Genomic DNA, 16,194 nt, shown 5'->3' on the forward strand with positions numbered 1-16,194 from the left:
ATTGGTGCAACTTTTACTCAAGATTGACACATTTTCTCAGTCAAATCTTTTTGAAATATGTTTGAATCTTGGGTGAAGGCTGCATGAATCTCTGGTAAAACCTTATTAAATAGAGCCTTTAAGTTTCCTTTTTGGTAGCACGGGTAAAGCCAGTAATCCTTAGTAATGCTAGTTGCAGATTATTGTAGTTGTAATTGCTAAATTAATCGCAGACCAATGGTATTTCCCATCTTGCAGTTTTATTGGCAAATAACATTTTGAGGTCTGTTTAATTCTTCTGCTACCTTACACACTGGAATGAGCACTATTAAAATGCTTGAACACAATGTAATTTTGGCTGTACACTGTTACATAAAACATATTATGTGCTACTTTTCATTTCGGCTTCCATGTCTGCATTACCTATTAATAGTTTTCAAATATTCCCTATATTCTAGTTTTGCCCAAGTTTGAAGTTCTCCTGTCCACTCCCTTATATCAGTCAATAAAAAGTGGATCATTAGAAGGAACAGTTACAGCCAAGTAAGTGCATTTTTACTTTAAGTTTTCCTGTAAAAAAACTTTAACTATAAACAATACAGATTTAGACACAATATATACATAAGTAAGAAATATACACAATATGTTATTCTGCATTGATAGCTATGCGATTTTCAATACTTTGGTGCTTATTATAGGTGGGAGTATTATATTCTTTATGCTGGTTTAAAAAATAAAGCCCATACTACATTGTTTTGTTGAATGAGCATTATATTATACATTACTAAAAAATGCAGTGCTTTCTGGACTAGAGCCTATTCTGATTATAGAACTTATATTCATTACTGTAATAATGAAACTGAACTTTTCTCTGATAATAATGTTGTATTGTGAAGTGAACATAGGGACTTGGTTTATTGTACTTATAGGAATACATTACACCCATAGAGCTATGAACAATTTAAAACATACATTAAATTACACAATTAATAACCACTGCAATATTGAGTAAAATTAACATGAACATGGATTAGTTGTTACTTTTTTATTTATGATCAATTGTAGGTATACCTATGGCATGTCTGTGAAAGGAAAGCTAAATGTTACTTTATCATATGCAACAATTTTTCATAGAAGAAATGTCACCAAAACATTTGAGGTAAGTAGACTATAAACTTTTCACACACAGTCATGAGGGAATCTATTCAGAAACATAAATCTTTGTAAAAGTGTCAAACAAATAAGAATGATGTATTTCCATTTCTGCCCTAAAAAAAGATGCTAAATCCAAGTTTAAAGTCACTATACTGTATATTATTTGCTAATTTTACAGCATTCCAGGTAACATAAAAATTATATTTAGCCCATCTACTGCACAGAAATACAATTTCAGATCAGTCTTACAGTGGAATTGCAGCAACAGCTGAAATGTAGACATATTTCACAAGATTTACTTGAGTCTATCCATATGTAAGGAAACATGGTGGCTAAGTGATTAGCATTACTCTCCCTGTGCTTGTGTGAGTTTCCTCCCACACTCCAAAGACTTGCTGTTAGGTTAGCCCTAGTTTGTGTATTTATAAATGTGAGTTAAGCCGGGCATAGATGGTTCAGATGATTTGGATTCTAACCACCTATGGGCAGGCTTATTGTACCCAAGTCAATCCATCGTTTGACTTGGGTACAACCAGCATGTAGAATTTTTACATGCGATTATTGCCAGTGGCTATAGCCGCTAGCATGAATCATTGTGTTCTCCCGGTAAGGACAGCATCTTGTGCCTCCTGCCAGGAAAACACAATAGCTCTGTGGGAGCGATTCCCCCATTAACTATGACTGTGCTGATGGGAGAATCAAGTGATTTTCTTTCCTACAACCATGGGTCTTTAGATTGTAATATCCTTTATGGCAGCGACTGATGTGATTATACAATATATATGTAAATCACTGTGTAAATTGTTGGTGCTATATACAGTAAGTACCTGTAATAAATAAATTAGGATTATAATGTAATGCAAGGGAGAAATATTGTGTGACATCACTTCCCTAATAAAGAAATAACATACTTGTTTAATAGGAAGATGGGTTGCTAGTGTCCAGGAGGGCAGGATCAATGTCCTGTAAGCCACAGCTGCCTCTAAATTGGGATACCCATTAGAACTTACCAGCATCCTGATCTGTAGTAAATGTTAAGTGATTTTTCAGATCACTTTTTACCATTTCACGATGGAAAATTTTGGGAAAATTTTCACCCAGCAGATCAAATAATGGGATCTACTTTCCAAATTTCATGTCCTTCAGGGTTAACACTTGCAGTCTCGTAGTGCTGTCCAGAGCACAAAGAGCACAAATCTTAAACATGCCTGGTGCTTGGATGAAGACCTCCTTGGCAGTTCAGAAGATACCAATGTATGTAAACAATACTTATCATCTTCACTCAGGACTTAAAAAATCTAGCTCTTTTATTTGAATTAATTAAAAATGGCAGTAAATATAGAGTAACTCCAGGCAACAGCGACATTTTGAGCCATATGAAGATTTTTAGCAAGCTGCTCCTAGCTTGATAAAGATCCATATGGCATGAAATGTCACTGTGTACTGCAGCTACTATATTTTGTACTATTGCTTTTATAAAAATTGAAGCCAAACTATGGGCACAAAAAAAGACCCTTGCAGTGGGCCCTTCCCCACACTGCAAGGACTAAATACTCATTGTTGCTTAGGAGCAGAGGAATAAGGTGTAATATGTTCTTTATTTCTCCTTCCACCAGGCTCCCTCATCTGTGTGAGTGGCCTGCAGCATACTTTTCTGAGGCTCTCAAGGCTATGGACACAGTCTTTCAGTCTCATGTACAATGCAAGACCCTAATATCCCTGCATTTTACATGAAGATCTCAAGGGACCGGTCACAGTCTGGAGCAACAGGGAGAAGAGGAGAGTGCTGGTTTGTGGACAATAAGTATTGTTTATGTCCATCAGGGACCACATGAATGAACAAACAGGAAAAAAAAAAAAAACAGTTAAGAAACACCTGCTTATTTGTAGCAGCTGTTGGTTTTCCTGTGCACTGTCAGCACCAGCAATGCCATATGACAGGCAGCCAGTGATAAGCATTATAGGCAGTTCTGGAAACACATATAAGCAAGTGATATACCAGTGTTTTTTAGGTCAAAGGATATCAGGGACTGAATGAGAAGATGGCCAACTAGACGACTAGATGGCCAGCAGATAGCATAAAATATTCACTTTTAGTTTTGTCAATTAAGAGATTATCAAATGCTTGGTAAAAACAGTTTTAGAAGATTGCAAGGTGTTGAAACTGGTTTGAAACTGGTTCTCCAACCAAAAAACAGAAACCCATCCCATAATGCATACTAGGCACCTCCTGGTGCCCTAACATACTAGTAATGTTGCTGCCTGCTTGCCTATTACCTGCTGAAGCCCTTGGAAAGATATTGTGTCTACCTGCGCCACGTGTGACAATGCTTTGGCCAGGCTTTTGGTCACTCGGACACTGCACTGTAGTAGGGGAGAGAGAATGTCACATATTCCACCATGAAGTGCTGGGATTTTAGGCAGAAGAGTTATTAGTAAGCCAAGACGCCAGGGGACACTTTGTTTTGTCATGTCCAGGCTCTCTGACCAGGGGCATATAAGACTAAGATACATCATCAGCAGACACAGACTGGCTTTCATCAACCAATCGTATTACTAATCACAGGAACTCTCTTGCTTCCTTATCCAGGAGACCATTGCGACTCCCCACACTAAGCACCAAATGTAGGAAGTGTACTGGCCTCTCTCTACCATTTATGAATGTCAGATACCAAAACTTAGACTGTTCTAAAAAAAAAAAAAAAAGTGACCATATGCAGTTTGCAGCACTTTTTGTGTAAACAAAATCATGAGGTTCTGTGCAGCTGCCCTCCTGCAGGTGTCTTTTGGTAAAAGATTTGGGGACATTTTCCCCATCTTCCCACAGGTACAGCAGCTACCAGGACCTTGGTCTCAACTTGTGACCTCTGCAGTGTCTGGCTGTGGCTCTTCTCGCAGTACATCCAAGGATGCTGGACAGCTTTTTGCCTGATATCTTGGACAATCTTGCGTTGTGTCTTGTTTCTCCTGAACCTTGAATCCTTTGTTTCTCCCATGAGCTTCCTGATCTAAACCATGTCTCTGCATTTCTTGTTTTCTAGATTATTGTGCTCTCTGCAGCTGATATTTTGTTCCCTTGCATACTTGCTGCTCTCCTTATTTTCTCTACCACTTGTTACTGTTCCTTGGCTTATTAATTGACTACACTTTTGCCTGATCCCACCCAGCTACTAAGTGTTATTGACCCTTAGTTTGTTTACTGACTATGCTTCTGCTTAATCCCTACCTGCTATATCTGCTACCTGGACCACTGCTTGCACACCGCATTGTAGGGCGATTCTGAGGACCGTGACCTGGCTTCAACATGCAGAAAAACTAATCTCCACCATTATGAGCTCTGGGAAATACCAGTTAGTGCTTAGACCCTAAGCCTCAAGTGAGCCTGCTGCATCATCCACTAGAGGGATCTGCTTGTAAATTTTCAGCTGACCACCACTAAACTTCATTACTGCCACTGGTCTCCAAGCCTGACCCCAGACTGTGACAGAATAATCTGGCTCAAAACATGGAGGCAATTGTTGCAGCTGCTTTGGCTCAGTGAATCGCTGAGTTGCACGAGTTAATTACCAGGAAAGATTTTCTGAATTACAAATTGAGGTGAAAGGGCTAAAAGGGAAATCCTTGTTCTGCATAAACACTTGCAGGACTTACATTCCTTAGATACTAACCCACAAATACAAATGCCTCTATAACTCAAGTTCAGTGGAGACCATCACCAATACAGAGGTTTCTTAATCCATATGTACTTTCAGATGCATAATCCCTCAGTCAAGTGGGGGACATGGATTATAAATTTTACATCGGACATTTGCAAAGAGAATTGTAAAAGATCTTACTAATCAAGTCATCCACCAACCAGGAATGCATTAATTGTAGTAACTACCCAGTCGCGTGACAAGCTACCTCCACAGTATCATGAGTTCCCGAGTTCAAAAAGGATGCTGCTGATCAGTAACCTTCTCATCACCTATATCACTGTTCCATTGAATTGCTTCCAAGGGCAAAAATACCTTTCAGCTGCCTCTATTCTCTATCAGAACCAGCATTGAAGATGCTCATGGAGTAGCTTGATGAAAATTTGGAAAAGGGCTTTATCAGACACTCAACCTCTCCTTCTGTGGCAACCTTATTCTTTGCCATTTTATACTTTGCTGTTCCATTTGTGGCATTCTTCAGATTTCCAAAAATTCTATTGAATGTGGATCCTAACACATTTCTGGTGACATATACACTGTACCAAATAATATATAATAAAGATAAAGATAAACAGCATTGAGATCATGTTGGGTAGTAAGGATTAACAACAGCAGTCATATCAGAAAATATGTAATAATATGAAGCTGGCCACAGAGCAGCAGCTCCCAGTCTTGAAGATTTTCGCAACTGATTATTTAATAAATTACCATAGCGGTAGATACATTTAGGTTAAAGGTATGAGATATAAGATATGCATGCAAGTAGCCGTAAGACTTATTTAGTGGGAGGTAATGTCCACATGCTTGCTTTAAAATGTATTGTTATACATATTATTAATGTAAATACTTATAATAATAATAATAAATATATGTATAAAAGCCATGTTTAGGTACAGAGCTGTATAATAAAATCAGGAATTGAAATTTATTACTAAGCCCCTGAATTGTTTATCATTACAAATAATATTAAAATCATTTTATATAAATTTTATTTTTTATGATCTTTACTATAATTTCCTAATTTTTCTATTTTAATGCATCTGTAGATAAATGGCAATTTGAAATTTAGTTTTAGTAATAACGAGCTAAGAAATTTCCTGCGATATGAAGAAACATCTGATGCCAGAACGTCAACTTTTGCTGGTCCATTGGCTGTTGTTGCCAAAGTCACAGAGGAGCTGACAGGTGAGACAAATCTTTTTTTACTCACAAGCTACATGCTTGCCATTAGACATTAACTGGAGTATGTGCTGTTTAATAGGCAGCTAAATGCCATCCTGTTCTTCACTGCCTCATGCAAACATATGTTTGGCCATCTCTCCTAGGCACCTTTTCTCTTGGCAGCAGCGTTTTGGCAGAAAAAATGCTTGACCTGTGCAAACTCATTCAGACATGTCAAGCACTTGGGCTTTAACTAATTTGTTGGCCAGAATAATAATTTATTGTGGGCATTGAAATGAATTAACACTCCGGGGGTTAAACACACTTAACGTTAACATGTGTCAAATTTTATTTGTACACAAACCAACAGGACAGTGCCGCACTTACAAAATATTTCCTTGCACAAATGTAAAAACCAAATAATGGGTTATCTCCAAAATTACACTTCATATAAATGAACAACAATTTACATAACACCAAAGTCTGCAATCTTGCTTTAAAGGAGTTGTAAAATCAGGAAGGTTTTTTTATCTTAATGCATTCTATGCATTAAGATAGAAAGCCTTCTGTGTGTAGTAGTCTCCCCAGCACCTCTAATTCATACCTGTTCCCCCCTCTCTGTCCATTGATGTCCACGAGACCCTTAGCTGTCCTGGGACTCTCCTTCATAATTGGCTGAGACACAGCCACGGTGCTATTGGCTCCCACAGCTGTCAATCAATGTCAGTGAGCCAATCAGGAGAGAGAGAGGGGACGGGGCCAAATGGCAGCTCCATGTCTGAATGGACACACATAGCTGCAGTTCGGCTCGGGTGCCCACATAGCAAACTTGAAAACAGCGACAGTGAATCAGAATTATTCGAAGAACTGAGGGATAGTGATTCGTAGGAAAATTCATCATCAGGTACTGAAAGTGATGACAGCGACGTTACCGCGACTGAGCTCAGTGATGTGAGAACTTGGTGCTCTATTGACTGTACGGATTAGGCAGCGCCCCCAAGATTCCCATTTACTGGAGCACCTGGTATGAAAGTTGTCATTGACCATGACAACCCCTTGGCATATCTACAATTATTTCTGACTGATGAGGTTAATGAAAAAATAGTTACCGAGACAAATCGGTACAAAGAGCAACAATTGGCTATGCATCGGAAGTTTGCAAGATGCAGAAAGCGGGAACCAGTGACCAAAGATGACATTTGGAATTTTCTTGGCCTAATAATTCTTCAGGGAGTGGTGGGGAAACCCCTGCAGAAGTGGTATTGGACAACCAATACATTACTTTCCACTCCATTCTTTGGCACGGTCATGCCAGAGTACAGATTTTCCCTCATAATGAAATATCTCCACCTCATAAACAATGAAGAATTTGATGAAACTACTTATCCTGCACCAAAACTAAAAACATTTTGGGAAGTATATCAAGTGATTCTACAGAATTTCCAACGGAACTATGTGCCAGAAAGAGACATCCGCATAGATGAAAGTCTAATGACCTACAAGGGAAGGCTTAGCTGGGTGCAATACATTGCATCAAACAGGGCATGATTTGGTGTAAAATCCTACATGATATTTGAATCATCAACTGGCAACATTTGGAATTCAGTGATATACACTGGAAAAGGAACAAAATTCGATCACAAATACAGCAATTATAGAATGGCAACATCTTCTGTTCTTTCAGTAATTGAGCCATTGCTAAATCAAGGCTATTGTGTAACAACTGACAACCTTTATTACATCTCCTGAACTTTATGAGGTTCTACTGAAAAACAAAACCATTGCCTATGGAACTGTAAGGGCTAACCGGCGCGACATACCGCCAATGTTTGGCGAAAAGAATCTCAAGACAGGAGAAATGGTTGCCTGGCAGAAAGGCAAAATGATGGCACTGCGATGGTGGGACAAGAAAGATGTGTGCCTAATAAGTACAGTGCATAATACCTCCACTGTTATGGTACACATGAAAAATGGGAAAGAAGTCATGAAGCCACAAGTAGTGATAGGCTATAACAACGCCATGGGAGGTGTCGACAGAGCCGACCAAGCAATGACATTCTACCCAGCAATGAGGAAACAACAAAAGAAGTACTATAAGAAGATATTCAGACATCTTCTTGAGAAATGCTTGTGGAATGCCTACATTCAGCTAAAAAAAAAACACAAGGTCTAAGAGAGCAGTTATTCCCCCCCCCAATGCGTTAATCCACTGGCGAAATTCCTCTAAGGCTTGCTGGGATACCAAAGTGATGACATATATAGTTACATAGTTTGTGAGGTCGAAAAAAGACATAAGTCCATCCAGTTCAAGCTATGATGTATGTGTATTTGCTGTTAACCGTACATTGTATACCCCTGTATGTTGTGGTCTTTAAGGTGCCCATCTAATAGTTTTTTGAAACTATTGATGCTCCCTGTTGATACGACTGCTTGTGGAAGAGAATTCCACATCCTTACTGCTCTGACAGCAAAGAACCCCCTACATATTTTAAGGTTAAACCAATTTTCCTCAAGTTTTAGTGAGTGGCTACGTGTCTTATTGTATTCCCTTACTCTGAAAAGTTTGTTCTTTATGCTAGGGTTGCCAGTACAGTATTTGTACATTGATATCATATCCCCCCTCAATCGTCTCTTCTCCAGAGAGAATAAGTTCAGTGCTTGTAGTCTTTCCTCATAGCCGATGCCCTCCATTCCCCTAATTATTTTTGTTGCCCTTCTCTGGATTCTCTCCAGTTCCAGCATGTCCTTCCTGAGGACCGGTGCCCAGAACTGGACAGCATACTCCAGATTTGGCTGGACCAGAGTCTTGTAGAGTGGGAGAATAATCTCTTTCTTTCTGGAGTGAATCCCCTTTTTTATACATGTCAGTATTCTGTTGGCTTTGCTTGCAGCGGCCTGGCATTGCATGCCACTGCCAAGCCTGTTGTCTACCAGTACCCCCAGGTTCTTTTCCATCCTAGACTCACCCAGAGGTTTCCCCCTTAGTGAGTAGCTTGCTTTCGTATTTCTGACGCCCAGATGCATTACTTTACATTTTCGAACATTAAACCTCATCTGCCATGTAGTTGCCCACCCCATTATTTTGTTCAGATCCGCTTGTAAGTTTTCCACATCTTGCATAGAAGATATTTGCATGCTTAGTTTAGTATCATCCCCAAATATGGAGATTGTACTTGATGATATCCCCTCCTCTAGATCATTTATGACAACAGGATTGGCCTCAGGACAGAACCTTGGGGGACCCCACTGTCCACACCGCCCAATCCGAGTACTCCCCATTAATAACCACCCTCTGTACTCTCCCCTGGAGCCAGTTCTCTATCCAGGTACTCACCCTATGGTCCATACCTACCTTCCTTAATTTGTACAGTAAGCGTTTAATGGGGAACGGTGTCAAAGTCCTTTGCAAAGTCCAGATATACCACATCCACAGGCTTACCTTTATCTAGATGGCAGCTCACTTCATCGTATAAGGTTAATAGATTGGTTTGGCAAGAACGATTTTTCATGAAACGATGTTGATTACTACTAATAATACAGTTTTCATTACTAAAGTCTTGTATGTAGTCCCTTAACATCCCCTCCAAAATCTTGCAGACTACTGATGTTAGGCTGACTGGCCTATAGTTACCTGGGATATATCTCGGCCCTTTTTTAAATATTGGTACTACGTTGGCTTTTTTCCAATCAGCTGACACCATACCCGTCTGTAGACTATCCTTAAAGATCAAGAATAATGGTCTGGCAATCACCTGGCTGAGCTCTTTAAGAACCCTCGGGTGCAAGCCATCCGGTCCCGGTGATTTATTTATGTTAAGTTTCTCTAGTTTAGTTCTAAGTCTATCTTCTGTTAGCCATGGCGGTACTTCCTGAGGTGTATTATTTAGTTTAGCCTTACAAGCTGGGTTAGTGTAGCCCCCCGATTCTTTTGTGAAGAATGAATTGAAGAAATTATTTAACACTTCCGCCTTTTCTCTGTCCTCTGTGGCCATATTTCCTATGTCGTCTTTTATGGGGCCAATGTGTTCTGGCCTCGCTTTCTTAATGTTTATATACTTAAAGAATTTCTTGGAGTTCTTTTTACTCTCTTCCGCTATATGTCTCTCGTGTTCTATTTGAGCTGCCTTGATTTCTTTTTACATTTCTTATTACACTCTTTGTAATGCTTGAATGCTGCCAATGACCCCTCAGTCTTGTATTTTTTGAAGGCCTTTTCTTTAGTATTAATATGCATTTTTATGTTGGAGTTTAGCCACCCAGGGTTTAGTTTTGCTCTTTTAAATTTATTTCCCTTTGGAATGCACTGGCCAATCCCTTTGTTAAGTATGCTCTTGAAGCACTCCCATTTTTCCTCCGTGTTCTTTGTTCCCAGGGTTCGATCCCATTTGATATTTTCTAGCAGAGAGCGCAGTTTTGGGAAATTGGCTCTTTTGAAATTCAGTGTCCTTATATTACCCTTGTGTTTCCTATTACTATGATTACTACTGAAACTAATTGACCTACGGTCACTGTTTCCTAAGTTGCCCTATATTTCTATATCCATGATCAGGTCTGTGTTGTTGGTAATCAGTAGGTCAAGTACCGCATTGTTTCTTGTCGGTGCGTTCACCATCTGACCCATAAAATTGTCCTGCAAAACATTTAGGAACTGCCGAGCCTTGGCTGAGTGCGCGGTTCCTTCTGCCCAGTCTATATCTGGATAATTAAAGTCCCCCTGTAAGATTCTGGTACCTCCGGTACCCTTAATCACCACTTTCCTCTGTAATCCACCTTTCTCTTCAGGTGGTACGCATATACCTTTAAGAACGATGATGTCACTGCTGAGCGCCGCAGAGCGGCTATTTCAACCGCCGGCGGTCTCACTCACATTGTTCGTTCAACCTGCCTTGTTACCCACATGCTTTCAAGCCTGTCTCTCGATTGGAACCTCCAGCCATTCCCTTTACCTGGAGCAGACCGGAACCTCGCTACTGATCCCTGTATCTCGCTACCGGATCATTCCTCATCTACTGGACCTCTCTAAACTACTAACATTACAAGTGATAAGTACCCCGCAGGGGAACCCTCCATAACCTTATTGCACTATCTACCTATGCACATTAAGGACTGTTACTACCTATCTATACTATCCTATCATCTGCACTGTTACATAGATTGCTAGCTCTTCAGCCTACTACCATCTATCATCTGCACTGCTGCATAGATTGCTAGCTCTCCTGTCTACTACTATCTATCCTTGCACTGGGTTAGTCTATCCTGTATTTGTCATCTGCTGTCCTCACCACCTGTTAGCATACTCGATACTAACCTATCTGCATTCCTAATACCATCTTGAACTCTCCTATACAAAACCTATCAAGTGATTACCATCCTTGTCAGTGTTCACACCTGTCCCTTCAGCACATCACCTTCATACTATCATATACATCCTATCATTCCAGGAACATCTCATTGAGTGTGTATATATCTGTATGTTGAAGCTGACAGGCCCACGGTGATGAGTCCTGGAGAGTTGGATCTGGTATTCAACACATCTCTACATGACTACTGAGTGGAGATTTTGCAGATGCAAATCCAGCCTATAATAAAAACGCAGGAGCGTTACAGATTGAACGAACCTTAAAAATGGATTCAGCAGAATTACCCACTCAAGTGACACAATTAACACAACAAGTAAAAGCGTTAATACTTGCTCTGACTGATGTACAAGAAAAGAATCAGACTCTGACACAGCAGGTAACCCAGCTCTCACGGCTTACTGCTATTCAGCCTCCTGAACCTAAAATAAACCCTCCTCTAGTGTTTTCAGGTGATCGGAAAAAAATTTGTGAATTCAAAAACGCATGTCAATTGTTTTTTTTGTTAAAACCTCGTACATACCCCACTGATCAAATAAAAGTCTGTACCGTTATTTCATACCTGACGGGTGATCCACGAGCCTGGGCAGACTCTCTCTTTGAGAGTAATGATCAGATTCTCAACACCTATTCCTTATTCCTAGCGGAACTCGCTAGTTTATACGATGACCCCAATAGGCAGAGTACTGCTGATATTCAGTTGAGGGCCTTAAAACAAGGAAGGAGACCTGTAGAAGACTTTGTATCTGAGTTCAAAAGATGGACCCTTGATTCAGGGTGGAATGACACATCTTTGCGAACTCAATTCAGACTCGGGTTTTCGGAAGCTGTTAAAGACGAGCTTGCCCTAGCGGATTTACCTGGCACCTTGGAGGCCTTGATACAACTTAGTATCAACATCGACAGACGACTGCGAGAAAGAAGGGCTGAAAAAAAGGGAATGCCATTGTCTAGTCCTTCTCAGATTTCGGCCGTTGACCCTACTCCCATGGATGTAGGAACCATACACCCACCTTTAACGACTACTGAACGAGCTAGAAGAACATCCAGAAATCTCTGCATGTACTGCGCATCCTCGGATCATTTGATAAACACCTGTCCCCTTGTCCGCAAAAAAGAGGGTGAGTGTTCACATGTCTTGCTGGGAGGATTAACGACTTCCTTCTCTAACCCCTATCTTTTTGTTCATTTAATATTACAGTCGGACCAAACTAGGATCACCACCAAGGCTATGGTCGACACTGGATCTTGTGGAAACTATATTGATACACGCTTTGTTACCTTAAATAAAATACCTATTATTTCAAAATCTAAGCCTGTTTCTGTTAGTTTCATTAATGGTATTCCACTGTCGTCTGGTCCAATCACCAACCAGACTCAGGCACTCCTTGCCACTACCAACGAATCACATGTGGAGACCATCACCTTTGACATACTATCCTCACCCCATTTTCCTATTATTTTGGGACTTCCCTGGTTACACACACACACCAACCAATCATAGATTGGAAAAAACGGACTTTGGTTTACCCTTCTCACTATTGTGAGAATACGTGTAACCTCCCATCTTATGGGAAGATTCTGTCTGTGGTGTCTGATGAAATTGCACCACTATGCTATCAGGATCTGTCCGAAGTGTTCCTTGAGAAAAATGCTCAAGTGTTGCTTCCCCATAGGGATTACGATTGCACTATCGATCTACTCCCTAACAGCAAATTGCCTTTCGGTCATGTTTATCCCCTTTCACAGGATGAACTTTCTCATCTCAAGGAATACTTGGATGAGAATTTGACAAAAGGGTTCATTAGACCCTCTACTTCTTCCACTGCTGCAGGACTTTTCTTTGTCCGCAATAAGGATTCCAGTCTCAGGCCTATTATCGATTATAGGCAATTAAACACGATTACGATAAAGGATCGCTATCCTTTGCCGCTCATCCCTGAACTTATTGAACAGGTGCATGGGGCTACTTATTTCACCAAATTAGACCTGAAAGGGGCATACAACCTAATCCGAATCCGTGACGGGGATGAGTGGAAAACAGCATTCAGAACCAGATACGGACTATTCGAATACCTTGTGATGCCATTCGGGCTATGTAATGCTCCCGCAGCTTTCCAAAGATTCATAAACGACATCTTTAGAGACTTACTTGATGTCTGTGTTGTAGTATACCTAGACGATATACTTATTTATTCTCGATCTATGCCTGAACACATAAAACATGTAAGACTTGTGTTGTCCAGACTGCTCTCACACAGACTATATGTGAAATTAAAGAAATGTCTATTTCATAAAGAAGAAATATTATTTCTAGGATACTTCATATCCAAAACTGGAATTAAGATGGATATGAGTAAGATATCCTGTATTCAAGACTGGCCTATACCAACAACTCGTAAGGCCCTACAGCGATTCCTTGGATTCTCGAACTTCTATAGGAAGTTCATCAAGAACTTTTCCGCTATTGTTAGACCTCTCACACAACTGACAAGTATAAAAAAACCATTCAAATGGTCAGAAGAAGCAAATCAAGCTTTCTGCTTGTTAAAATCAAGCTTTACTTCTGCTCCCATACTACGCCATCCAGACCCATCCCTCCAATATATTCTAGAGGTAGATGCGTCAAATATGGCAGTAGGAGCAGTTCTCTCCCAACGACCAACAAACACTTCATCACTTCACCCAGTTGCTTTCTTTTCAAAATCACTAAGCAGCCCAGAGGTGAATTACCCAGTGGGTGAAAAGGAGTTGCTTGCCATAAAACTGGCACTGGAGAATTGGCGACATCTGCTCGAAGGTACCCAGTTACCAATACTCATATATACAGATCATAAAAACCTTCAATACCTCCAGACTAACAAGACTCTCTCCCACCGGCAGGTACGATGGTTATTATTCTTTTTAAGATTTAATTTCCTAGAGACCTACACGCCTGCAGACAAAAATAAAAAAGCGGATGCGCTATCACGATTAACTGAAGATAACTGCGCCGAAATCCCTTCCATTCCCATAATACCCTATGAACGCATTATTGGTGTTGTCCGTTCCTTGAAGGAAGAGATTTTGCACAGTATAAGAATGGATTCACCTCCACCACAACTAAGTACTGATGCAGAAGGCTTCCTCTATTACAATGACAAACTCTACATACCCCCTACTATGCGCACCAAGATTTTGGAGTTATCGCATGATGTGCCCATGGCAGGACATATGGGTATAACGAAAACCTTTAATTTGCTCACCAGGCAGTTTTGGTGGCCTGATATGAAGACGTCTGTACAAAAATTTGTTTCTTCATGTGACATCTGTGCAAGGTCCAAAATTGACACTACAAAACCATCTGGACTACTTTGTAGTCTACCAATACCCCAGGTTCCATGGGAAGTTGTATCCTTAGATTTCATAGTAGAACTACCACCCTCTAAAGGATTTAATACCATCCTAGTGTCAGTGGACCACTTGACAAAGATGGCACATTTCATTGCTATCCGTAGACTACCTTCATCTAAACAAACAGCAGAACTACTGATGAAACATGTGTTTAAGTTGCATGGAATTCCAAAAACTCTTTTGTCCGACCGTGGTTCACAATTCATCTCTAAATTTTGGCAAGCACTTTGTCAAATTTTACGCATTGAGCGAAAGCTCACTTCTCCCTACCATCCTCAGACCAACGGACAGACTGAAAGAGTCAACCAGTGCTTTGAGCAATATCTACGTTGCTACACATCATACTTGCAGGATGATTGGGTGGATCTCCTTCCTCTAGCAGAATTTGCTTACAACAACGCAACCCACAGTACCACGAAGCAAAGTCCGTTCTACTTGAACTATGGGTTTCATCCCACTCTTCTTCCACCAAGCATTCTGCCATCGAGTAACCCAGTAGCCTCGGATTACCTTACCCAAATAAAAGACTCTTTGGGCTTACTCAATACCACTATATCACACGCTCACAGTCAACAAAAAAAGTACTACGACCGTCGTAGAAGACCTTCTCCTCAGTATGCTATTGGGGACCTTGTTTGGCTATCGACAAAGAACTTAAGATTAAAAATCCCTAGCAAGAAGCTTGGACCTTTATTTTTGGGACCCTTCCCAATTAAAAAACTTATCGGAAAAGCTGCAATACAGCTCACCCTACCAGCAGATCTCAAGATCCATCCCATTTTCCATGTGTCGCTACTGAAGCCCCATGTTCCTAACCAAGGAATAAGGCCTACCATCTTGCCTCCACCTCCAATACAAGTTGAAGGTGGAGAAGAGTATAAGATCAAGGAAATTTCGGATTCTCGCATCCATAGAGGAAGACTCCAGTATCTCATAAGATGGAAGAACTATGGACCCCAAGACGACACCTGGCTAGATACCTCTGATATTCATGCGCCTAGACTTATACGGAACTTTCACTCGAAACACCCAGAGAAACCTGTCCTATAGGCCTTCCGGAGCCGGCCTTAAGGGGGGGGGTACTGTAAGATTCTGGTACCTCCGGTACCCTTAATCACCACTTTCCTCTGTAATGCGTCCCACCTTTCTCTTCAGGTGGTACGCATATACCTTTAAGAACGATGATGTCACTGCTGAGCGCCGCAGAGCGGCTATTTCAACCGCCGGCGGTCTCACTCACATTGTTCGTTCAACCTGCCTTGTTACCCACATGCTTTCAAGCCTGTCTCTCGATCGGAACCTCCAGCCATTCCCTTTACCTGGAGCAGACCGGAACCTCGCTACTGATCCCTGTATCTCGCTACCGGATCATTCCTCATCTACTGGTCCTCTCTAAACTACTAACATTACAAGTGATAAGTACCCCGCAGGGGAACCCTCCATAACCTTATTGC

General features: G+C 40.8%; 1 protein-coding gene across 1 annotated transcript in view; it reads left to right on the forward strand.

The window, feature by feature from the left end:
• The window catches only part of LOC309549497 (CD109 antigen-like), a 356,480-nt gene that overhangs the window by 119,577 nt on the left and 220,709 nt on the right, over positions 1-16,194 (forward strand). The window contains exons 8-10 of the mRNA XM_082249831.1: positions 438-522; positions 1,045-1,138; positions 5,876-6,014. Of these exons, the coding sequence (XP_082105957.1) occupies positions 438-522; positions 1,045-1,138; positions 5,876-6,014 (318 nt within the window). The remainder of the gene's footprint in view (positions 1-437; positions 523-1,044; positions 1,139-5,875; positions 6,015-16,194) is intronic.

Source organism: Pelophylax lessonae, assembly GCF_965119305.1.
Source record: "Pelophylax lessonae genome assembly, chromosome: 3".
In the NCBI taxonomy this organism is placed as follows: Eukaryota; Metazoa; Chordata; class Amphibia; order Anura; family Ranidae; genus Pelophylax; species Pelophylax lessonae.